The sequence below is a fragment of the Ammodytes marinus genome (genome assembly GCF_949987685.1).
Source record: "Ammodytes marinus genome assembly, chromosome: 6".
Lineage (NCBI taxonomy): Eukaryota > Metazoa > Chordata > Actinopteri > Uranoscopiformes > Ammodytidae > Ammodytes > Ammodytes marinus.
Window position 1 is genome coordinate 18753531 of NC_137235.1, and position 21163 is coordinate 18774693.

At 38.8% G+C, this 21163-nt stretch overlaps 3 protein-coding genes across 3 annotated transcripts; 1 reads left to right on the forward strand and 2 right to left on the reverse strand.

The window, feature by feature from the left end:
• The first annotated feature begins 217 nt into the window (after nucleotides 1-217).
• Nucleotides 218-5306, forward strand: LOC307252433 (zinc finger E-box-binding homeobox 2-like). The gene is made up of 6 exons (XM_080030100.1): nucleotides 218-265; nucleotides 2944-3227; nucleotides 3368-3597; nucleotides 4108-4224; nucleotides 4340-4505; nucleotides 4972-5306. Exons 2-6 carry the CDS (start codon nucleotides 2969-2971, stop codon nucleotides 5148-5150), a joined length of 951 nt encoding a protein of 316 aa, XP_079886226.1. The 5' UTR covers nucleotides 218-265; nucleotides 2944-2968; the 3' UTR covers nucleotides 5151-5306.
• A 521-nt stretch (nucleotides 5307-5827) lies between these two features.
• LOC307251446 (uncharacterized protein) lies at nucleotides 5828-17199 on the reverse strand. The gene is made up of 12 exons (XM_080028817.1): nucleotides 16902-17199; nucleotides 16154-16222; nucleotides 15977-16054; nucleotides 15635-15849; nucleotides 15389-15539; nucleotides 15174-15299; nucleotides 13607-13629; nucleotides 12763-12844; nucleotides 6744-6818; nucleotides 6398-6603; nucleotides 6157-6295; nucleotides 5828-6066 (listed from the first exon to the last, which is right to left on the reverse strand). The coding sequence occupies exons 1-12, from the start codon at nucleotides 17155-17157 to the stop codon at nucleotides 5933-5935; spliced, it is 1554 nt and encodes a 517-aa protein (XP_079884943.1). The 5' UTR covers nucleotides 17158-17199; the 3' UTR covers nucleotides 5828-5932.
• A 1594-nt stretch (nucleotides 17200-18793) lies between these two features.
• Nucleotides 18794-21013, reverse strand: LOC307251914 (lysozyme g-like). Its single transcript, XM_080029368.1, has 5 exons — nucleotides 20935-21013; nucleotides 19931-20008; nucleotides 19603-19802; nucleotides 19357-19504; nucleotides 18794-19266 (listed from the first exon to the last, which is right to left on the reverse strand). Exons 1-5 carry the CDS (start codon nucleotides 20936-20938, stop codon nucleotides 19112-19114), a joined length of 585 nt encoding a protein of 194 aa, XP_079885494.1. The 5' UTR covers nucleotides 20939-21013; the 3' UTR covers nucleotides 18794-19111.
• Nucleotides 21014-21163: the final 150 nt, after the last annotated feature.

Consider the following 21163-nt stretch of genomic DNA (forward strand, 5'->3'; position numbering starts at 1 on the left):
TGTGAGGAAGCAGTGTGGTCACAGTGTTGGCTCAGAGGTGTCAGAGCTGAAGCACTTCCTCGTCCTCTTTTCTCTCTCATCAAGCCGACTAACAGAGAACATCTACAGCTGCAAATCCGCCTCAGAGCAGACTGACCTCACGTGTGTCAAGCTGACATCTCATCGTTCCATCTTTCTTAATATAAGATTTTCATCTTTTCTTTTCAATTATATGTGTGAAGTTTAAGTGTGGCTTCAAGAGGCACTGGTCGAATGTAAGAATCTGGTGAGTATTTGCATAAATATCTGAAAACCCTCCTTATATTAGTGGTGAAGTGAGTGTGACAGCTGTTACCTGTAACTTTATGAATTAATTTTTTTTAAATTATTATTTGTTCCCTTATGCTAGCTGTGTTTGATTTTTTTTTTAAAGATAAAAAAATAAAAATAAATACTTGGACCGTATTATACCTGTATCGATGACCTATATTTAGCATACATTTTTTATGAGTGGAAATGATAATAATTTGTTTGTTTAATCTCCATGTGGCCATGTGGAATTTTCTCTTAATTGTTTCGGTTAAAATATAAAGGAAAAAGAAAAATGCACAAATAGCCTGAAACAAAATGAGTGCATGTTGTCTTAGAGGTCACAAATATAACTGTCTATGCTTTGCTTTTTCTGTAAATACAGTCACACACTGAATGGGTGACTTAATTAAGCATAGATCTTTTTTTGCTACTTGTAGACTCAAAAATACAATGGATTCCACAGCAAACACTATCTTTAAAAGGTGTTAATAGCGTGTTCACAGGGCGCGCTTGAGCAAAAACAAAGTCAAATGAGTCACTGTAGTAATAGACCATTAACTTTTCTGAATATTCAAATTGAAAGACAGTATGGGCTGGCATACACGGTTGGAATATAAAGCAAATAATTTTTGACTGCTCACATAGTGTTGTTCAGTGTAGTCAGTATTTATAACCAATTTTAATTAAGCCGAACGGCAATAAAAATACTAAACATGCTCATGCAAAGAAGTATACAAATGAAATGGATCATTGAATCTGTGCCATCACGCAAACTATGGTCCTCACCGCTGGATTAATCTCATAAAATGTGGGTCATAGCAGCAGTAGTTTCTGTTCTTTAAACACATACGTATATTTGTTAAAAATATTTTGCTTATAGTAAATGGGCACACATTATGATATTAAAACCCTGCATTGTTAATGATTTAACTAGTGGTTTCCAACTTTTTTGCCTATTTAGTTCCGCATTTCCTCATTGTTTAATTATATTGAATAACAGCTTGATGATCATAAAAGGTAAAATTATGCACTTCACTGCAATGCACTGTGGTAGCAAAGATCAGAGAAAGGTCCATAATCTAGATAGAGATTTATGCATAACGACTTCTTTCCTATCCCTTTATTTATCTCACGACCCATCAGATTCATTCATCTTGTGACCCATTGGCGGGCCCTGAACCCAAGGTTTGGAACTACATGACTTAACTAAGTGTAAAAAGTTGTAAAAACATTTACAGTTTGCTCACACATTGTCGCAGCACTAACAATCTGATGGTATAATATATCATTATAAACCATTGACAGGTATATTTAGCTGATTTTTATTTATAATGGAGTATTTTTTTTACATTGTTTTATTGGTACGTTTACCTATGCAAAATATCTGAATACTTAATCCACTGCTGCAGAAAACCTTAAACATAATGTCTTAAACCTTTTATATGTGCAACGTGTCACATTTGCTTCTTGCCGTGTGGTGTAACAACTCAGCATCCTCCAATGAACCCCACTGCAGCTTCACCTTTGCTCAAATGTTAGCAGGGAGTCATGATAGGTGTTGCAGTTCAGTTATATAGTTGCAATACCAATATGACTGTCACATTATCACAAATTTAGGTCCAAATGTCAGTTGGAAATCTGAAACAGATCTGGGCTGCTGTCAAATGCAGTGTGAATGTAGCTTACCGGAGGCTCCAAAGACTCAAAAGAGGGAGAGAGAAAAAATGTCTCTAAGGTAATCAGACCTTTAGTGTTAAGAAAGCAACTGCTGACAAAAGAGATATCTGACAGCCAGGCCACCTGGAGTTTGACAAGCAGAATATAAAAGAGCAAACAAGAAGGAGGACGTTGGATGTAACAGAAAGTGACCTCTGAAACGGAGGAACCCCTGTCTAGAGCACACAATGTAACACAGGGCACAGATTCAACTTTTGGCTGGACAGATATGACAGAAATAACACAATGCTGGCTGAAGTGGATTCAAGATGAGTCAGAAGAAATGGGCCGGAACATGTAAAACACTTGTAGGGTATCTTCATCTAACTTTTTGCTTTAATTGTCCTTATATTTTTCATTTTATTTCATGTTTATTTGACAGAGAAATACATTTCCACATCGACATTTGAACAACAAAACTCAAATGTACAGCATTTATCTCATGTCATGAATGGATTGGTGGCACACAAATAAAAAGCTAGACAAAATTACTAAACTATGATTTAAATCATAGGTTACAACAAACTGTGAACCAGCACAAACTTATCAATACACTGTAATCTGCATTTTGTTTCGTCCAATCAAATGATCCCACTCTTTCTCTGCGTAACAGTAGCCTAAATGTTCAAAAGTAGCATTTACATAGAGTCAACCAGAGAAACTAAATACGAAAACGCAGTTTTGCTGCCGTCTTTTGGGCAAGAATTATTTGGTTCATCGGGTGTGTATTTGTCTTCAGCTATGGTTTATCAGTTGTTACCATTCATATAAACTACTGATGCATAGAAATACTGGATTCCACTGGTTTACTTTCCACAACTTTTACAAATTTGGAACTCTCAAGATTCAGATAAGGAAAATGGGATCTGTCTAGCCTGTGCCAAACTGTTTAATGTCAACATTCTCTTTTGAATCCTGACTTGATTTCTGTTTTAGAACAGGTCTTCCTCCCTCCTGAGTGATGCCGCGTTCTTTCCTGGTGAAGCGAGGAGGGCTGCACCACCTTCGGCCCGCAGTAAGAAGCCCAGGCCCTGGGTCCACCCTGATACCAGCTAGCAAGCTAGGAAAGAACATGGGGTTCTGGGATACAACCCCGGAAGACTCCCCTGTAGAAGCACCAAATAATAACACCGTGCCAATCGCATTGCAGCTGGATCTTCAAGCTGCCAGACCCTCAGATGGAAGTGGGCACCTGCGGCCATTCTGTCCCAAATCTTACAGTGGGTGACAGATGTATTTCATGTTTCTTTATGTACGGATAGGCCTTTATCAAAAGCATGTCAAAAGTGTAGCTATTCAAAGTTTCAGGAGGTTGCATAAAAAGCAGCCAGTTAGCTTACCTGAGTGTCTTTGTACTCAGACTGTAGATCTGTGGAACCCTGCAGTCTTGTCAACTCAGATACGTTTAGCCCCGTGGAGAAAGCAGGGAAGTCTCGCCTTTCCAGACCACGTGTGAGCTCAGGATATCCAGACCAACTGCCTGTGGAACGGGGAGATTTGACTCAGCACACTCAGATCCTGAGGGAGACCAGGGGTAGAGGCTGCTCCAAGATCAGTGCTCCGAAGCAAGATTGCCCCCTCTGTGACAAAGTATGGCATCTCACCATTACATTATAGAAACAGTATACTGTACAATTTTGCATATCAGCAAAGACTCTGAAGCAATAAGACTCAGCCTCACTTTACTTAGTGGAGATGAATTAACTTCATTGCCATTTGAAGTGAGCTTACATAAACAACAGCTCCCAGTCAAAGGATATGTTTCAGTCACAGCACCTCAAGCCACTCAACCCCCAATATAACATGTGAAGATGTGAACAGATGCTTTTCAGTCTGAAAAAGCATATTTTTATTATATTATGTTGCATAACAAGACAATTCGGCATTCAGCACAGTATAAAACATACTCAAATACACAAAATACTATGAATGTTATCAGCTTACCTAAAAGTCTATAATGTGTGAACCTATGAGGACCATGGCTTTCGACTTCAGTTTACCATAGCCTAGTAAAAGTGACTTATAAAAGTTAAAATGTGAAAACAGAACGACACCTGTAGTTTTTCACACTGTGAAAATATGTTCACCTTGTCTCTGCAGATTTTTTCAAGTCTGTCAAGTTTGAAGACTCACATATGCAAGCGTCATGGAAGCAGAGCACCAGCACACATCCAGTCCAGCAGGACAGATACTCCAGGATTATCATGCAGAGGCAAGGTCAGCATCCCAGCTCCTTTTTAACATCTTAGAACACACTTACACACACTGCTACTATACTTAAATAATCAATTTCATGCATGTGACATTCCTGGGTCCACGCGTTTTGTTTTAGGAAAGGACGTTTGGCTGCACAGTGTGCGGTAAAGTGTTCAAGCGCTCCTCCACCCTCTCCACTCACCTGCTCATTCATTCAGACACCAGGCCCTACCCCTGCCAATACTGTGGCAAGAGGTTCCACCAGAAGTCTGACATGAAGAAACACACCTTTACACACACCGGTGGGTTTTATGAATCACATTTGGTTGAATTTTAAGTCCCCAGCTGGCATCATTCTTGTGAAAGTATTGAAGTGAAAATCGGTTTTGCCCACACTTTATACCCCAACCTTGAGTGTCAGCAGAAGTTCCCAGTTAGCCTATTACCAGTGCCGCAAACCAATTCTGCAAGTACCGCATTTTGTCACGACAGCATTCCCTTATCTCATCTGCATGTAAAATCTATTTTATTCTGACAAATAACTTTCTATTTAATTTCTGTTTGAAAATTGATCATGGCTGCCAATTTGAACACAAGCAGACCACTGCTGCAAGCCTTTATGCACATCTGTCATATAAAATCTTATTTTACTGGAAAATAATTTTACTTATATACTTCGTTGTTTTTTTGTTCAACAAGTCAGAGTTGTGTCTGTAATATCTATTGCAGTTTGAACATCCAGTGACTTTAGCTGTGTTTGTGCACCAGGAGAGAAGCCCCACATGTGTCAGATATGTGGGAAGGCATTCAGCCAGAGCTCCAACCTCATCACCCACAGTCGTAAACACAGGGACGACCGGCCCTACCGCTGTCCCAGCTGCCTCTACAGCTTCCAGCACAAGGCAGACCTGCGGAAGCACCAGGAGAACCACTGCACCTACCGCTGACTGACAGAGCCCAGGCAATGTCCTCAGCCTTCACCCACAGCCAGGGGAAACACAGAGAGGACGGAAAGCTACTGACTGTGTTTATGTTGTGATTACCATAGATCAAATCTTACATCCAAAGATGTAATAGTTTATTTGTTGGACTGAATTATCATTTAGTACACTGAGGGAGAAACGATACTGCTCACAGGATTTTCAACACAGTACAAAACAAAAGTTGGAGGCCATAGTTAACTTGAATCTGCAGTGTATTTTTATCAAAATTACTACTAGTACTTTTTTAACTATTCTGAGTCACTCCTGTTAAACGCCACGTTTTATATTTATAAAAAAAATGTTTACCATTGTTTGTATGTTGTTTTTATTTATCAGGCCTGTGCCGAGTAAAGCAACATTACATGGTCCTTAACAAAATATTGAATGGCATTATTAAAGAAGATTAAAGGGGACACAGTTTTTTTCTCTGTAGATACAGATTTAGAAATGTAGCTTTGACTCAAACAATTCAATTCAAACTAACTGCCAATGTGAATGTGATGCAGCATCAGGATCAAGTGAGTGATCTACATCCAGAAGCTGCTGACTCCACAACAAGGCTACAGATATTCTCACCTTCCTTCGATTTTCTGCAAATGACCACACTGAGCCAAAGAAACAAATATTTCATGGGGTTTTTGTTTTCAGTTACGTTTATTTAAATGTGATCTTGACATAGGGCACACTACAGAGTGTTTCCTTTATAATTTGCAGGAGCTTTTTCAGAGGTTTTAGTTCTTCAGCTGTTAAAAGCCATTGTTTCTGTACCACTGAGCTCTGGCAACAACATCGTTGGAGTAGTCTCTGCCTGTTGTATTGGCATCCACCTGATCATAGGAATCGACCCTACTAGCGCCCATGTTGTAGGCTGCTATCCCTCCTGAAGAGACAGATAAAAAGGAGAGCAAAGCTTAGCAAAGTCTGAAGGGAGCTTGTGCTTGTGGAAGTCTACTGATTCAGTTAAACAAACCTTTCAGCTGCTGCTCTTTGGTCCAGTTCGGGAATTTTCCTCTGATCTCTCCAATACAGCCAACCAAGATCCCTGCGCCTTGGCGGAGATGCTCCTCACTGTCCCATGCACCCTGCGGAGTGTGCCATCTTTTATCAACCTACAGAGATGGGATTGAGATGGGATGAACACTGCTGTTGTTGTGTTGTAATGCCAGGCTCTACAAAGACAATGTGAGGAAAACAGTAGCATTTGTTTCAACCTGCATCAGCCCCCAGGCGTTTCCATTGTCTCCCCAGCCGTTCACAATGCCTGCATAAGGACTACCAGCCCTGGACTCTCTGGAGATGATGGCAGCGATGAGAGCGGCATCGATTCCGCTACTACGTGCCGCACCTTTGATTATAGACGTGTATTTTCCCATTCTGCCAGCATCCGTCTGGGCCATGGTGTGTGATGCGCCCACACCTTTAGAGAAAAATCAAGCAGAGAACGGGAACATAAATCGCTCTGTGGCCCTGTCAATATATACGATGGAGGCTACTTGATTACTTTGTCTACAATGTTTGATCAAATAAGTTCCTGTGTTTCTCTTCTGCAGTGTTTACCTGAGCCCGCCCCGTCCTGGCTTCCTGTAGCTGCTGAGGCGCCACTGGTTTGCACATTCATGATGTTTCCGTAACCTGCAAATGTTCAGTGTATAAGATTATTTTTTAAACACACCTGCACATCCAGGGCTCAAGAGTGCCTCTGTTTTGGGCGCACATGCATCTAAATATCTGTGGAGTGCGCCTAGATATTTCCACTGGCCGCACCAGTGCACCTGAAATGTATCACGTCATATTAAATGTAATATTGGGTGCACCCAAAATATATGCTGCACCTAAATAAAAAAAAAAAGTTAGGCGCACCGGTCAAATCAATGAAAAAGTGAGTCTGGAACCCTGACATCAACATCGAGACTTTACAGTTAGGCCTACATAACCTACACATCCTTGCAAACAAGCGCCACAGTGTGTGTACATAATACATTGAAGTTACAACAAAAAAGAACAGTGAAAACGGGGTTCACAACTTTGTTTTCAGGAATCGTTCGCCTCAATCAAATGAGAACTGTATTATATCTTTCAATAAGGAACAGGTCAAACAAGAAATTCAGTTTCACAAATACGAATCAGAAACCTGGTTAACCATAATCTTTTCCCTCTATGTGTAAAGTACTGCGGTCAAGCCAGCCGACCCATCGAAAGCGACGGTCAAGCCAGCCGACCCAAGTTTTTGCTGTACCTGTTTGTACTAGCCATTACGGTAATAGCGCCACAGAACTAGTTTCAAAATAAAAGCATAGTTTGTGCATTTGTCTGGTACATAACAGAAGACAGTAAATAAAAGCAAATAGTATCAAAGGAAATGTACAGACGTTGTGATATGTACTTTCAAAATAAAAGCCCAACTAATTGACAAATGTAAGCTTATGTCCATATTCAAAATAAATGCATTTGTCTGGTAGATAACAGAAGACAGTAAATAAAAGCAAATACTATCGAAGGAAATGTACGGACGTTGTGATATGTACTTTCAAAATAAAAGCCCAACTAATTGACAAATGTAAGCTTAAGTCCATATTTTTTTTTAATGTATATTTAAAAGGAAACGCCTTGTTATCGCAGACTAATTCCAAATCAGGTTTATAGTACACAACCCCAAAGTGTGACCCAGTAAGTTTCAAGACCTTCTCATGTGTAGTTTCAAAATAAAAGCCCACTAGAAATTGAAAATATGAGACAAATTAGATAGGATTTTGGATTCAATTTTAAAAAAAATGCCATGTTATGCCAGAGTCATTCCACTGCAGGGTCATAGTTCACAACCCCATGAGGTCACACAAGAAGTTTCAGGACATTCTGATGTGTAGTTTCAGAATAAAAGCCCACTAGATATTGAAAATATGAGACAAATTAGATATGATTTTGGATTCAATTAAAAAAAAAATGCCCTGTTATGCCAGAGTCATTCCACTGCAGGGTCATAGTTCCCAACCCCATGAGGTCACACAAGAAGTTTCAGGACATTCTGATGTGTAGTTTCAGAATAAAAGCCCACTAGATATTGAAAATATGAGACAAATTAGATATGATTTTGGATTCAATTTAAAAAAAAAAATGCCCTGTTATGCCAGAGTCATTCCACTGCAGGGTCATAGTTCACAACCCCATGAGGTCACACAAGAAGTTTCAGGACATTCTGATGTGTACTTTCAGAATAAAAGCCCACTAGATATTGAAAATATGAGAGAAATTACGATATGATTTTGGATTCAATTTTAAAAAAAATGCCCTGTTATGCCAGAGTCATTCCACTGCAGGGTCATAGTTCACGACCCCATGAGGCCACACAAGAAGTTTCAGGACATTCTGATGTGTACTTTCAGAATAAAAGCCCACTAGATATTGAAAATATGAGACAAATTAGATATGATTTTGGATTCAATTAAAAAAAATGCCCTGTTATGCCAGAGTCATTCCACTGCAGGGTCATAGTTCACAACCCCATGAGGTCACACAAGAAGTTTCAGGACATTCTGATGTGTACTTTCAGAATAAAAGCCCACTAGATATTGAAAATATGAGACAAATTAGATATGATTTTGGATTCAATTTTTAAAAAAATGCCCTGTTATTCCAGAGTCATTCCACTGCAGGGTCATAGTTCACAACCCCATGAGGTCACAGAAGAAGTTTCAGGACATTCTGATGTGTACTTTCAGAATAAAAGCCCACTAGATATTGAAAATATGAGACAAATTAGATATGATTTTGGATTCAATTTAAAAAAAAATGCCCTGTTATGCCAGAGTCATTCCACTGCAGGGTCATAGTTCACGACCCCATGAGGCCACACAAGAAGTTTCAGGACATTCTGATGTGTACTTTCAGAATAAAAGCCCACTAGATATTGAAAATATGAGAGAAATTAGATATGATTTTGGATTCAATTAAACAAAAAAAATGCCCTGTTATGCCAGAGTCATTCCACTGCAGGGTCATAGTTCACAACCCCATGAGGTCACACAAGAAGTTTCAGGACATTCTGATGTGTACTTTCAGAATAAAAGCCCACTAGATATTGAAAATATGAGACAAATTAGATATGATTTTGGATTCAATTTTTAAAAAAATGCCCTGTTATGCCAGAGTCATTCCACTGCAGGGTCATAGTTCACGACCCCATGAGGCCACACAAGAAGTTTCAGGACATGCTGATGTGTAGTTTCAAAATAAAAGCCCACTAGATATTGAAAATATGAGACAAATTAGATATGATTTTGGATTCAATTTAAAAAAAAATGCCCTGTTATGCCAGAGTCATTCCACTGCAGGGTCATAGTTCACGACCCCATGAGGCCACACAAGAAGTTTCAGGACATTCTGATGTGTACTTTCAGAATAAAAGCCCACTAGATATTGAAAATATGACAGAAATTAGATATGATTTTGGATTCAATTAAAAAAAAAAAGCCCTGTTATGCCAGAGTCATTCCACTGCAGGGTCATAGTTCACAACCCCATGAGGTCACACAAGAAGTTTCAGGACATTCTGATGTGTACTTTCAGAATAAAAGCCCACTAGATATTGAAAATATGAGACAAATTAGATATGATTTTGGATTCAATTTTTAAAAAAATGCCCTGTTATGCCAGAGTCATTCCACTGCAGGGTCATAGTTCACGACCCCATGAGGCCACACAAGAAGTTTCAGGACATGCTGATGTGTAGTATCAAAATAAAAGCCCACTAGATATTGAAAATATGAGACAAATTAGATATGATTTTGGATTCAATTTAAAAAAAAATGCCCTGTTATGCCAGAGTCATTCCACTGCAGGGTCATAGTTCACGACCCCATGAGGCCACACAAGAAGTTTCAGGACATTCTGATGTGTACTTTCAGAATAAAAGCCCACTAGATATTGAAAATATGACAGAAATTAGGTATGATTTTGGATTCAATTTAAAAGAAAATTCAGGACTAATTTGTCTCATATTTTCAATATCTAGTGGGCTTTTATTCTGAAAGTACACATCAGAATGTCCTGAAACTTCTTGTGTGGCCTCATGGGGTCGTGAACTATGACCCTGCAGTGGAATGACTCTGGCATAACAGGGCATTTTTTTTTAAATTGAATCCAAAATCCTATCTAATTTGTCTCATATTTTCAATATCTAGTGGGCTTTTAATCTGAAACTACACATCAGAATGTCCTGAAACTTCTTGTGTGACCTCATGGGGTTGTGAACTATGACCCTGCAGTGGAATGACTCTGGCATAACAGGGCATTTTTTTTTTAATTGAATCCAAAATCATATCTAATTTGTCTCATATTTTCAATATCTAGTGGGCTTTTATTTTGAAACTACACATCAGAATGTCCTGAAACTTCTTGTGTGGCCTCATGGGGTCGTGAACTATGACCCTGCAGTGGAATGACTCTGGCATAACAGGGCATTTTTTTTAAATTGAATCCAAAATCATATCTAATTTGTCTCATATTTTCAATATCTAGTGGGCTTTTATTCTGAAAGTACACATCAGAATGTCCTGAAACTTCTTGTGTGACCTCATGGGGTTGTGAACTATGACCCTGCAGTGGAATGACTCTGGCATAACAGGGCATTTTTTTTTAAATTGAATCCAAAATCATATCTAATTTGTCTCATATTTTCAATATCTAGTGGGCTTTTATTCTGAAAGTACACATCAGAATGTCCTGAAACTTCTTGTGTGGCCTCATGGGGTCGTGAACCATGACCCTGCAGTGGAATGACTCTGGCATAACAGGGCATTTTATTTTAAATTGAATCCAAAATCATATCTAATTTGTCTCATATTTTCAATATCTAGTGGGCTTTTATTCTGAAACTACAAATCAGAATGTCCTGACACTTCTTGTGTGACCTCATGGGGTTGTGAACTATGACCCTGCAGTGGAATGACTCTGGCATAACAGGGCTTTTTTTTTTTAAATTGAATCCAAAATCATATCTAATTTGTCTCATATTTTCAATATCTAGTGGGCTTTTATTCTGAAACTACACATTAGAATGTCCTGAAACTTCTTGTGTGACCTCATGGGGTTGTGAACTATGACCCTGCAGTGGAATGACTCTGGCATAACAGGGCATTTTTTTTTAAATTGAATCCAAAATCACATCTAATTTGTCTCATATTTTCAATATCTAGTGGGCTTTTATTCTGAAAGTACACATCAGAATGTCCTGAAACTTCTTGTGTGGCCTCATGGGGTCGTGAACTATGACCCTGCAGTGGAATGACTCTGGCATAACAGGGCATTTTTTTTTAAATTGAATCCAAAATCATATCTAATTTCTCTCATATTTTCAATATCTAGTGGGCTTTTATTCTGAAAGTACACATCAAAATGTCCTGAAACTTCTTGTGTGACCTCATGGGGTTGTGAACTATGACCCTGCAGTGGAATGACTCTGGAATAACAGGGCATTTTTTTTTAAATTGAAATTGAATCCAAAATCATATCTAATTTGTCTCATATTTTCAATATCTAGTGGGCTTTTATTCTGAAACTACACATCAGAATGTCCTGAAACTTCTTGTGTGACCTCATGGGGTTGTGAACTATGACCCTGCAGTGGAATGACTCTGGCATAACAGGGCATTTTTTTTTAAATTGAATCCAAAATCCTATCTAATTTGTCTCATATTTTCAATTTCTAGTGGGCTTTTATTTTGAAACTACACATGAGAAGGTCTTGAAACTTACTGGGTCACACTTTGGGGTTGTGTACTATAAACCTGATTTGGAATTAGTCTGCGATAACAAGGCGTTTCCTTTTAAATATACATTAAAAAAAAATATGGACATAAGCTTACATTTGTCAATTAGTTGGGCTTTTATTTTGAAAGTACATATCACAACGTCCGTACATTTCCTTTGATAGTATTTGCTTTTATTTACTGTCTTCTGTTATCTACCAGACAAATGCACAAACTATGCTTTTATTTTGAAACTAGTTCTGTGGCGCTATTACCGTAATGGCTAGTACAAACAGGTACAGCAAAAACTTGGGTCGGCTGGCTTGACTGTCGCTTTCGATGGGTCGGCTGGCTTGACCGCAGTGTAAAAAGTAGTGCATACTTGAGGAGTCTAGGTGTAGTGCTTTTTGGTCAGGACCTGGTCCAATGTGGTCGTCATGTGGGGAATTTTTATAATTTTTTTGCATTTTCATTAATACAATTAAAGGTTTCTGGAATCTGAAACTGTGTCACTAAGAATGTTTAGACTCTCTGAGATAATGTAGACAGTCCAAATAAAGCGGCTATACAGCGACTTGAGCATGCAAAAAACGGAGGATCAAAGGTTGCTGGGGTTGTAAGTACATTTTCTCTTCAAGGTCTAATCTGAAGAAGAATGGCTAAAAAGTTAAAAACAATTATGTTAAGAAAGGTAGAGTTTTAGGCTTGTGTCGCAATAAAAATTATAGGACATAAAAACTCCTATGAAAAACTCTCAAGATGCAAACTATTTTAAGTATTATTGATTCGTTTCTTCCTCAATGTTCAGATAGTAAAATAAAGTAATCACCCACTCATTTTTCCTGATTCTTCTTCCAATGGTCTTGAAACTGCAACGTGAGAATTGTAACTCAGTTTCCCTCTGTCCAATATTCGCTAACCATGGGTGCAAACATTCAGGGAAGGGCGATATTTATATTGTGGTATGTTTACTTTCTGTTTCGCTATTTCGCTCCGACTTCCTCATCTCATCTGAAATTCTCTTGCTCACCTGCAGAGGGAGCCTGACCATGGACCTATGACCCTGACAACCGGGTGAAATCAGCTGATTTACAAGAAATAGCCCTTCCTGACTATGACAGGTTTATTAATATGTTCTCTGGCAGATTGTGTGCAAATTGCATTCGGAAACTCCCTTTCATTACAGGAATGTTGAAGTATAGAAATAAATAACAGGGCACACCACATAGGCTACACTACAGCTGTTTCAATGTTATTCTTTACAGCTTTTTGACGTTGCTAACTCACATTTCTTTACACTTAGTTTTTACCTTTTTTTTACATGAACATGATTAATTGATTTGTTCTGTGGCAGGCTTTAAACCCCGCATTGTAATAAATGTTGCGTCAATTGGGCAAATTCCACTGGGAAACACCCGTTTCACTTTCTTGCTTTCATTTTTACAATTGGTAATGGTGAACTAAACTGTACATTGCCTTTACACAAAATGCTTTCAATGGATACGTTTACATACAACTGTAATACTGTTGAATGTAATAAAATGATCTAAAAGTACATATAAAATATACTGTATATATATAAATGCATAAAAATTGACTGCTAAAGACGAAGTAGGGAAAGATGGCAAGTGAGGCAGGATCCTTTTTGTATTTGAATGGGACGACGTGGCTTCTCACCAATCTGTTGCGGGATTTCCAACCTGTGAAAGAACAACAACAACAAAAACAGGAAGAAAAAGAAACCTGAAGACAAAAAGCAACATTGCTTGAAGGTGCTTAATGTGGATTGCCTAAACATCAGACAGTATTAAGGATAACATAAATCAGTCAATACAGAGTAAAATAAAATAAAAACAGCAGCAGAGCACATGAATCAAGCATTTAAGTATCTCCCAACAATTTCAAAAATGGTTTGAACATCTTACTAAAACTGTCTTGTGAATTCCGCAAATCTGTTCCATCCTAGCAAAGGAAATAATTTTGTCCAGCCACCTCCTGAAGCACAGGGCCCGGGAGACTTCCAGTTGAGCTCAATTTAAATATTAATTACTATTATTAAGTTATTATTATATGAAGACTTTATAGCTGGAAACTGACAACATGTTTGTAGTTTAAGCTATTTTTACAAAACAAAAGAGTATTGAAGTTGCTCTTAAAGCAAAATATGTGATTATGTATGGAAGTGCAAACTCTTAGCTTTAATTTGAGTGTATTTATATCGAGGAATTGCAAGTCTTTATTATAAAGCCCTTTCATAGAAAAGACATTCATTGTGCATATTAAAGAACATTTATATGGGGGCTAGGAACTTCACACTTTGTACTTTCCAGTTGTGCATCACTGCAGGTGCAAAGGGTAGAAATGAATGATCGTGCCATAGAACCATACTGAGCAATAATTTCATCTGTAATCAAAGGTCCGTAAGCTGTTCTGGGGTCGAATTTTACCATGTGGGGAATTCACTTTTTTTACACACTTATTTTATAAGCAGTATATAAACACTAGCAGTGTTATATATGATTATATTTTTTAAAACACTATAATGTAGATGTAAGAGAAAAAGGCCATATAAGCGTTTATTAACATATGTGTTAATATTACAATCTTATCGGCTATTTCTTTGTGTTCATAACACTAACACAATTGTAAATGCTAATGATACAATTGAATGATTACACACATCAAAATGTATTTCAGCACTATTTATACACACAACAGTTTGTCAACGTGTTCAAAACTCATTAAGTCACATGATCACATGTCAAGTACACTGATTTTTTATGTTATCAAAAACAGTAGATCACAACAGTCATGGAGGCTGCTGGGGAGTAACTGTTGTTAAAAAAATTCAATGAGTTCAAATTGAGGCCAATACAACAGAAGAAAAAAATGTATTTGTAGTCCTGCTTCATGTTCTATTTTCTTCTAAGTTAGTTATTGTAGTTTGGTCGAAAATCACAGTGACCAGTAAAAGCATCAGTTCACAGCTCACAGATTAAGGTGCTTTCATTGCCATAATTTGCATCAATATAGATTCCAGTGTGATTTACACGTTTCGTGATAATTATCTCTGATTTCACAATTCTCAATAATAATTAATCATAACTCATTTTATTCATTCATCAAAGCATAGAATATAAATGCTCATTATAACTCCAGGCTTCACCTGAGTGCAGTCATTACAGACATTGTTTCATACATGATTTTGAGATGGTTGAAGACAGCTTCAGCTGTTAAAATCCACCTTCGCTTTTGTACCACTGAGCTCTGGCAACAACATCGTTGGAGTAGTCCCCACACGCGGTTTTGGCATCCACCGCTTCATAGGAGTGGATGTTCCCATCGCCTGAGTGGTAGGCAGCTATCCCTCCTGTAGAGACAAATAAGAATGAGAACAAAACAAAAACAAAAGCGTGAAGGCAGTTTGTCATGAAAGTCTACTAACTGGGTGAAACAAACCTTTCAGCTGCTGCTCCTTGGTCCATTCAGGAAATGTATTCTTTATGCGTATGATGAAATACAGCAGGATGTCTAGGGCTTGGCAAAGGTGTTCCTCACTGTCCCATGTTCCTTTTGGTTTGTGTCCACCTCCGTTTGGATTGACATCAAGCTATTGAAATGTAAGTTAATAGGGTGAAGTCAAATAAACGCCTCTGTAACATGAGACGATACTAAGAGCAAGTGAGTGTATAAGTTGCATTGTACCTGCAGCAGCCCAAATGTATCATATGCTCCTCTCATTTCATTGTAGCACCCCTTGCCGTCCGTCAGGGTCCTTCCGGCCCTGCTTGATCTGGAGATGAGGGCAGCAACGAGAGCAGGATCAACTCCTTTCTGTTGTGCCGCCTTTATGATGTTGGATTTGTAGTTGTTCATGTCTGCCAGATCAGTCTCTGCCATAGCGTTTGATGCAGTCACACCTTTTTCAAAGTGATCAAGGAGAGAAGAGAAATGTGGCATCAGTGCAGCAATCACCACTTCAAACTGTTGATATGGTTAAACTGTAGATATATGTATAATAGATGGATATACTATCAGTGTTAATACCTGAGTATTTCAGCTGGTCCTGCTGAGCTGTTAGCTTTGAAGCACCAGTAGTTTCTACCTTCATGATGTCTCCATATCCTGTAAAATGAAATCATCCATTTGTTTGATTATATTTCAGAACATCAACATGAGCACAATACATGAATGTATGCGGCATCATCCATAACCACCACTCACTTATGGAAACAGAGTTTGGTGGTACTTCACTTGACACAGAGTTCAGGGATGCTTCTCTTAAGTCCTTGACTGAAAAGATACAAAGACACAATGTTGAAATGATACAGTACATTGAAAGACTTCTGTAATCAATATTACTTTTCATTTGGTAACCATTGAGCAGCAGGGGCAGAAAGGCCGGCTGGTAAAAGGGTAGACCATGCTCAAATTGAAAGTGAAAACAATTGGTCAAACAATAAAGTTAAGATAAGAAACTGTTTATGGTGCAACCCTATCACTGACTGACACCTTACAAGCCTGTAAAACTATTCTGAAAGAGCTTTGACAATGAAACGTTTCCATAGATAGGCATTGGAGAACAACTCTTAAATATTTAGGAGTGCAAAAGATGAAGATAATAACTTGTAACTATAACTAATTTTGTATTTCTGAAATGTCTCTTATTATGACTCAGAGAGCCAGAACTTTTCTACAGCGCTGGGTCACTTGAACACACCGGACAGCATTGAAGTGTGCCCACCCATCCGCTTAACCCGTACTCTTAATTTCTCTAGAAGAATGCAAGGAAACTGATGCACGCAGCTCTTTCAAGTTGGTAAAATGAGGTCGTTAATCAGACCAAGCCTACTTTTGCAAACGCAACCAAGTACATTCCAATTACCAATTAGTATGCTACCTACCCTAACCCTACCCCCCAACCCAAACCCTACAGTAGGCGAACACATGCAAGGTTGCAAGTCAAACTCACCGAGCCTCTCTTTTTGCGCGTTGCAGCGGATTATCTCTAATGTCTCCAGAGCCACTTCTATAGCTCCTGACTCTGTGAAAGTTGTAATCAGGACTGTTGCGATATCCTCACAATCTTTATCATCCAGCATCTGGCGTTTGACCTTCGGTTCTCCCTCACGGTCCAGGATCGCCCCGCAGAACTTTTTTAACTGCATTTTATCAAGGTCATCCAGCATGTCGACCAAAACATTTCTAACGGTCTTCTTGGGAGGCATGCCTGCAACTCACTTGAACAACAGAAACACACGGCTGCTGTGAGCTCCCCCTCGCTGTGTGTGCAGCAGGACTTGGAGTAGCAAATACAGTTCAGGGGATGGGGACTGGAATTTGTCCAGACATTTGGACGGGGCTGACCAGAGGGAGGAGTCCAATGAACAGGACTGATTCAGTCACTAGTGCAGCTGACTCTAAGGGAAACTAACTTTCCTTAATTTCTCCCACCAGCCACCAACAGAATCCTGGCTTAGCCCCCCTTTATTGAATATTTTAAAGAATTTAAATTCACAGCAGAGGCGGTCCCTGAGATTTCCTTTTGTTGGGGCTATGTAGTAGCTTGACTTTTCAGTGAGGGTGTTGAAGAATTCAGGGTGCCCCCTTAATGTACTGTGGTGGCGGATTTTGCATATGATGTATGTCTGGACTCAAATGTTAGAATGCTTATTAATGAAATAGGAAACATTTGCTACAGGCCTGTATAGGCATACATTGACTGTGTTTTAGTGTAAACTGATTAACTTAAATGTAGGTTCAACCATCCCCCTCAATCTCCCGTGTGGAGCCAGCCTGACTATACATTTGAAAGAGGACAATGTTCCTGCAGACAGCCTCCTGCTGTTCTGGGTCAGCCTGCCCCACCCACGATTATAATATGAATGTATATCTCAAAACCTGTCTGCCTCCCAACCTGCCTTCCCCTCCTTCCCCCCACCCAGCCTTACCTGTCTACCCGCCTCCCACCATGTCCTTAAATAGTCCATGATTTTGAGTGAACATTGTCACTTCTTGTAACATACTTACGTGTGTTGGAACCGGTGACCTCTCCGCGGAGAATTCTTGCTATCTTGATTGAAAATAAACCTGATGCTATACACTATATCACCGTTTGCTTGACTTTTCTCACGACAGTACCCATACACAGTTTAACTTCCACAGGGAAACTCCCTTTCATGTAATTCACACTGAATCCTTTTAACTATAATGCTAATTGTGGACTGCAATGACTAATGATATCTTGGTGTTGTTTTCAGTATCTTTGCATCACAGTATGGAAGCCCAAGATAGAAGTTAAAATAGAATGTGAAACAAACCGATTATTTGTTTCTGTTTATTGGCCTGGACAAGTTGTACCCACTCTGAATCTTTTTATTAATAGTATTACTGAAATAAAGAAATAACAGGGCAGACATCGAAAACACTACATCTGTTTCACTTTTATTCCTTACATTTTTTTGACAATGCTAACTCACATTTCTTTACACCAATTTTACTTTTATGTATTCTTCAGAGTCAACAAAGACAGAGGTCAATGTGGTCACTTTTTATTGCATTGACACAAAATGTTTTGTTCTGTCCAAATCTTTGGAAATGACATCAACCCCACCGAAAAATTCCATTTAATTTTGCACATACATACTACTGTTGCGTAATGTAAAACTTCAAGCCCTCAAACTTTGCTCTTCTTCAGTGGGCACAGTAGTGTAACACTTATCAGGTAACAAAACAAGCCACTGTAGATTAGATCAGTGCAAACTGATATGTGTGGTGGAAATTTGTGGTGGAGAGAAATAATAAGACTGTGAAACAAAATCTTTGAGACTTTTAATTTAATGTACAGAAAAGAGTAAAAGCAGATAAGAGACATGTTTGTGTGTGTGTGTGTGTGTGTGTGTGTGTGTGTGTGTGTGTGTGTGTGTGTGTGTGTGTGTGTGTGTGTGTGTGTGGTGCGTGCCTGCGTGTGTTTTGCTTTTAAAAGTGATGTGTTTTCTCAATGACAACAGGAGGTATCATTTTGGAAAGTAATGTCTAATTTAAGAAACAGTGTTTGGTGTGTCGCCGCATTACTGTACAAAGTGCAAAGCATGAAATGTTTTTGTACTTTTATTTTGGTGCTTTAAGGCATATATACATGATAAGGATATCATGCTGTTGTCTTTGCATTCACTTTTAGTATTAAAAAATTCCACACCAACTCTCAGAGTGTTTTTTTTCATACCACTGAGCTCTGGCAACAACATCGTTGGAGTAGTCTCTGCCTGTTGTATTGGCATCCACCTGATCATAGGAATGGACCCTGCTAGCGCCCATGTTGTAGGCTGCTAGACCTCCTGCAGAGACACATGGAAAGGAGAGCAAAGCTAAGTAAAGTCTGAAGGGAGCTTGTGCTTGTGGAAGTCTACTGATTCAGTTAAACAAACCTTTTAGCTGCTGCTCCTTGTTCCATTTCGGGAATTTTCTTCTGATATCTCCAATACAGCCAACCAAGATCCCTGAGGCGTAGCAGAGGTGCCTCAAGCTGTCCCATGCTTCGCTGTTTGGATGTGGGTTGTGACATATTTTATCAACCTACAGAGATGGGAATGAGATGGGATGAACACTGCTGTTGTGTTGTAATGTGATGCTGTATAAAGTTGATGTGAGATAAACATAGTATTTGTTTCAACCTGCATCAGGCCAAAGGCGTTTTTATCGTCTCCCCAGCCGTCATCATCCAGCCCATCTCCAGCCCTGGACTCTCTGGAGATGATGGCAGCAATGACAAAGGGGTCGATTCCACTATCATCTGCTGCACCTTTGATTTTACGCATGTATTCTTTCATTCTCTCAAAATCCTCTTCGGCCATTGTGTGTGATGCGCTCCTACCTTTAGAGATAAATCAAACAGAGAACTAGAATAAGGCTTTAGTGCAACAAATACATATTGCCCTGTCAATCCTATAGATATACAGTAGCAACACTGCCAATGCAGGCGTTAGAGGCTGCAGTTTTTACCCGAGTAGTTCAGCCCGTCGGCCTCTGCTGTGCTTGATGAAGCACCACTAGTTGTCACGTTCTTGATGTTTCCGTAACCTGCAAGTGTTCAGTGTGTACGATTACTTTTCAAGACATCTGCGTATCCACATCAATAGTTTACAGTTAAATAATCTACAAATCCTTGCAAATAAAAGCCAAAGTTAAGTGTAGCCTACATTTAACTACGCTATTACAATCGAACTATAGTGTACGTTTTATAAATGCACTGTGAAAAAACATTCTGTGAGAAGCAAGAGGTTTGTGAAGGCGAAGTGTTTTGAAAGTGCACTTAACATATTGAACATAAATTGGACTAATAATATATTTTTGCAGTAGTGTATTTATAAAAAGTTTAATTCAATTGTAAATTAAGTGTGGTAAGAATACCCCATGGATAGTAGTACAATAAATATACTTTCAATCCATTTTTTAAAAAGTACAAACTACAAAGTCATGAAAACTGACTTGAAACATAGCATGAAACATATTTTAAGTAGCTTATATTTATTTTTCACTTTGGACGACAGCCTACATCAACATATCAACATTACAGAGCCTATTGCCTAGTTTGGTCTGGCTGTTCGAGACTAATTGTCTAATAACTAACACTGGGTTTTTCCCCCATGCCTACGTAGCCTAAAGGTAGCTGGTCGTGAGGAGATATTCACTGATGACAAAAACTGTTTTTGCTAACAAACATTCTCCAGAATGGCTGACTCCACCTAACCCTCTCGGAGGCTGCGACGCTGGAGATAACGGTTGTGGACAACTAACTGGAGCTTTAAAAAAAATAATAATAATAATAATAATTTAAAACAATAATGTTAAAAGAAAGGGAGCTAAGGTTTATGTTTGTGTTGAAAAAAAAAGTAGCCTATAGGATTTTAAAACTCTAATTCTGCATGCACAATATTGTAGCCTATTTCTTTACTTTCTTCCATACGATGTCTATGTTAAGATCGTAAAATAGAGCAAGCACTCACTCATTTCTCCTGATTCTTCTTCCGATGGTCTTGAAACTGCAACGTGAGAATTTAAACACAGCCTCACACCTCTGTCCAATCTTTGGTGCAAACATGCAGGGAAGGGCGATATTTGTAGCCTATATTGTGTTTACTTTCTGTTTCGCTATTTCGCTCCGACGTCCTCATCTCATCTGAAATTCTCTTGATCACCTGCAGAGGGACCCTGACCTCCTGCATGGTTTGCCTT

What these genes read in the sequence shown, in the direction of transcription:
- LOC307252433 (XM_080030100.1), top strand. Translation starts at nt 2,969, where the DNA reads ATGCCGCGTTCTTTCCTGGTGAAGCGAGGAGGGCTGCACCACCTTCGG. An exon ending in ATTGCCCCCTCTGTGACAAA is followed by an intron (nt 3,598 to 4,107) that starts GTATGGCATCTC and finishes TTGTCTCTGCAG; the next exon opens with ATTTTTTCAAGTCTGTCAAG. An exon ending in ACACACCTTTACACACACCG is followed by an intron (nt 4,506 to 4,971) that starts GTGGGTTTTATG and finishes TTTGTGCACCAG; the next exon opens with GAGAGAAGCCCCACATGTGT.
- LOC307251446 (XM_080028817.1), bottom strand. Translation starts at nt 17,157, where the DNA reads ATGCCTCCCAAGAAGACCGTTAGAAATGTTTTGGTCGACATGCTGGAT. An exon ending in ACCAAACTCTGTTTCCATAA is followed by an intron (nt 16,055 to 16,153) that starts GTGAGTGGTGGT and finishes TTCATTTTACAG; the next exon opens with GATATGGAGACATCATGAAG. An exon ending in CCAGGACGGGGCGGGCTCAG is followed by an intron (nt 6,604 to 6,743) that starts GTAAACACTGCA and finishes TTTTCTCTAAAG; the next exon opens with GTGTGGGCGCATCACACACC.
- LOC307251914 (XM_080029368.1), bottom strand. An exon ending in CGACGGGCTGAACTACTCGG is followed by an intron (nt 19,803 to 19,930) that starts GTAAAAACTGCA and finishes TTATCTCTAAAG; the next exon opens with GTAGGAGCGCATCACACACA. An exon ending in CAAGGAGCAGCAGCTAAAAG is followed by an intron (nt 19,267 to 19,356) that starts GTTTGTTTAACT and finishes GTGTCTCTGCAG; the next exon opens with GAGGTCTAGCAGCCTACAAC.